Raw genomic sequence first — 2926 nt, 5'->3', positions numbered from 1 at the left:
TATTTATTTATAAAGTCACACAGTTTGTTCAAAGAACCAAACGCAATAGAGCCAAGAGCAGAGAGACAAAGTGCAACAGCAAAACTTTATTATGTTATTCAGCAGACATGTAAGATTTTATTGGTTAACTTGTATGCATGCTTAATTGTTACTTTTATTATTATTTATATAGAGCTATCACCTCCCACATAGTAAGAGAATACATATACAAGCGAAAACAGTTTATTTATACAAATAACAGTATAAATGCACAGGTACATTTCCATATTGTTAGAAGACAATAAGGGGAGGGTCCGGCTCACAAGAGCTTACAATCTAAAAGGGAGAGGAAGTGAGATATAAAATGAGGGTAACCAGGGAGACTGCAGAGTTACTGTTGGTTAGGATAGTAATAGTCCATATTGAAAACTGGAAATCCAATAGTTAGGGGCTTAGGTTATAGGCTTGAATGGAAAGGTTGGTTTAAGTGATCTTTAAAAGTCTATAGGCCTTGTGCCCACAGGGATGTCTATAGGCTTTGTGTCTAATGGGATGGTGGGGGGAGTTTCAGAGGTTGGGTGCAGCTCATGAAAAGTTCTGGATGTGGGAGTGAGAAGAAGTAATGAGTGAGAAGAAGAGGAGGAGGTCATGTCCAGAGTGAAGGTTATATCTGGGGTGCACTTTGTAATTAGAGAGGTGCTGTATAGAGGAGCGGCACTGGTGAGAGCTTTGTAAGTGAGTACAAGAATCCTGAATAAATTCTAAATTCTCTGTATAACAGGCAGTTAGGTCAGGAACTGGCAGAAAGGGAGATAAGGGGTGTATGAGTCTGGCAATCATTAGTATGATCAGCCAGTGGCAAAGTCATAAAAACTTAAACTCATTGTAGAGCAAAACCTAAAACAAATATATGGGCCTTCTTAAAATTATATTTTTTGCCTAAAGTTTAGAATGCTTAAAAAAAACCATTGTTTTCCATTCAGATGTGCAATCTGGCAGTTTGTAGCAGCGCTGAAGAATAGACCATTGTAAGGGTTTCCTACTAGACTGATTGGCTCCAATTTAGCAATATCCAAATGTCGCTCTGTCTTAATAGGGAAATAAATCCTGATTAGAAATACTGTATCTTATATACTGAACCAGCTGTACTGAACATTGTACCAACCCAAAATGTACAGCAGCCAGCAGTAATGATCCATGACTTCAAAGTTGTCCACAGGGAATAACCATCATCTCTTTGATTCTGATAGGCCATCTCTTCAGACCATTGTAACGGTTTCCTACTAGACTGATTGGCTCCAATTTAGCAATATTACCCCTTTGATTTAATCATTAAACCTGGTAACATGTTACTTAGATAAATGATAGTTCCCTTTCTGCTTAGTATAATATAAGTCAGCCCCAAAGCAAATAATGTTTTTTCTAAATGCCAGCATTAGCTTAATGCAGCAGTAGCCAATCGCTATCACCGGGCAGATGCTTCCCTTACAACCAGCCTTGTATAATGATAATGTTTGTGTAGCCATGTTCACTCGTGAGTAGCACTCGTTCATCCCAGACTCTGTAAGCAAAGGGAAATATCCACAAGCAAATAGAGTAGATTTACCTCTTTGCCTTCCTCTAGATCAGCTAGCAGTTAGGCAGGTTTATAGACCTAAACCTAAAATGCATTAGATATGCCAAGCCGCCACTTTAATTTATTAAATGTTGTCTTCCTGCGTTTCTTGGGGGTCATTCCTCTCTCTGAATGTGCTTTCCATAAGGAATGGAATTGACCTCCTTAATACCTGTTTAAAGTCCCGGCCAATAAAGACATAGATTATTGGATTGAGACAACTGTTAAAGAAAGCCAAGCATTGTGCAAGTTCAAAAAGGTGGTTCCTACCAGGCCACTCAGTATCAGGACCTACCATATTAATCATGGGCAACATATAATAAAGAACCCAGCAGAAGAAGAAGCAAATGACAGTTGTAGTTATAATTTTCAAAGTTCGAGCCGACCCAGGGATTCTGCTGTTTTTTCTCACCGTGAATGCAATGAGCCCATAGCAGACAAGGATGATGGAAAAGGGAATCAGGAAGGCGGACACAAACTCAGTAGTGGCCGTTGCTTTGTCTATTAGATCTAAAGTTGTATAATCAATTGTGGTTGTATCTTCCAAGGGGGTATTAGAGCCAGTACATTGAAAATTAAAATCATCATCTACAAAATTGCTAAAAATAAAGTACGGGGAGCTGAGAGTGATGGTTAAAAGCCAGATGATTACTGAGATGATTGCTGCTAACCTGGAAGTTCTGTGGTTTCTTGACCATATTGGGCACAGAACGCAGACACAGCGATCAATACTGATTACAGTTAAAAATAATACACTTGCATACTGATTTAGGTACAAGGTGAAAAAACTGAGCTTGCACAATATTAAATCTAAGGGCGAGGCAGCCCACAGTTCTGCATCACTAACATAGAGGAGAAGAAACAAACAGAAAGAGAAATCTGCAATTCCGAGGTTGAGAAACCAAATCGTAGTCATCGTCTTTTTCATTTTGAATCCAGTGATCCAGATGACCAGTCCGTTGCCCACAGTTCCTAAAATGCTTACTATGATGCAAAACGTTATGTACATTGCATTTCTAGAGTAGTCATCCTCTTCCTCCTCTTCCTCCTCTACCCAGTCTACTGAACCAGCCTCAGTGGAAAAATCCATGACATTAGGGGAAGGAGTGTAAATCTCCATTTCCAATGAAGACCTGCTTAAAGCAAATTGGAGTAAATGTTGAAATATTCTATAAATCTGGCACTAATATACATGAAGAGAAAGAGAGGGAGTAGCTAACACGTTAGGGTAACATGAACCATGCTGTCGGCAATTCAGACATCTGTCAAGCAGAAATGTTACAAACTGCAATTTTTTCTAATTATTTGAACTAGCCCGCACTTAGCACTCTG

At 39.1% G+C, this 2926-nt stretch overlaps 1 protein-coding gene across 1 annotated transcript; it reads right to left on the bottom strand.

The window, feature by feature from the left end:
- Positions 1-1679: 1679 nt before the first annotated feature.
- LOC100490494 (N-formyl peptide receptor 2) lies at positions 1680-2714 on the bottom strand. Its single transcript, XM_012967296.2, has one exon. The coding sequence runs from the start codon at positions 2712-2714 to the stop codon at positions 1680-1682; it is 1035 nt and encodes a 344-aa protein (XP_012822750.2).
- Between the last annotated feature and the right edge of the window lie 212 nt (positions 2715-2926).

The sequence above is a fragment of the Xenopus tropicalis genome, chromosome 7 (genome assembly GCF_000004195.4).
Source record: "Xenopus tropicalis strain Nigerian chromosome 7, UCB_Xtro_10.0, whole genome shotgun sequence".
Taxonomy (NCBI): domain Eukaryota; kingdom Metazoa; phylum Chordata; class Amphibia; order Anura; family Pipidae; genus Xenopus; species Xenopus tropicalis.
This window is presented reverse-complemented; position numbering and strand designations above follow the sequence as displayed.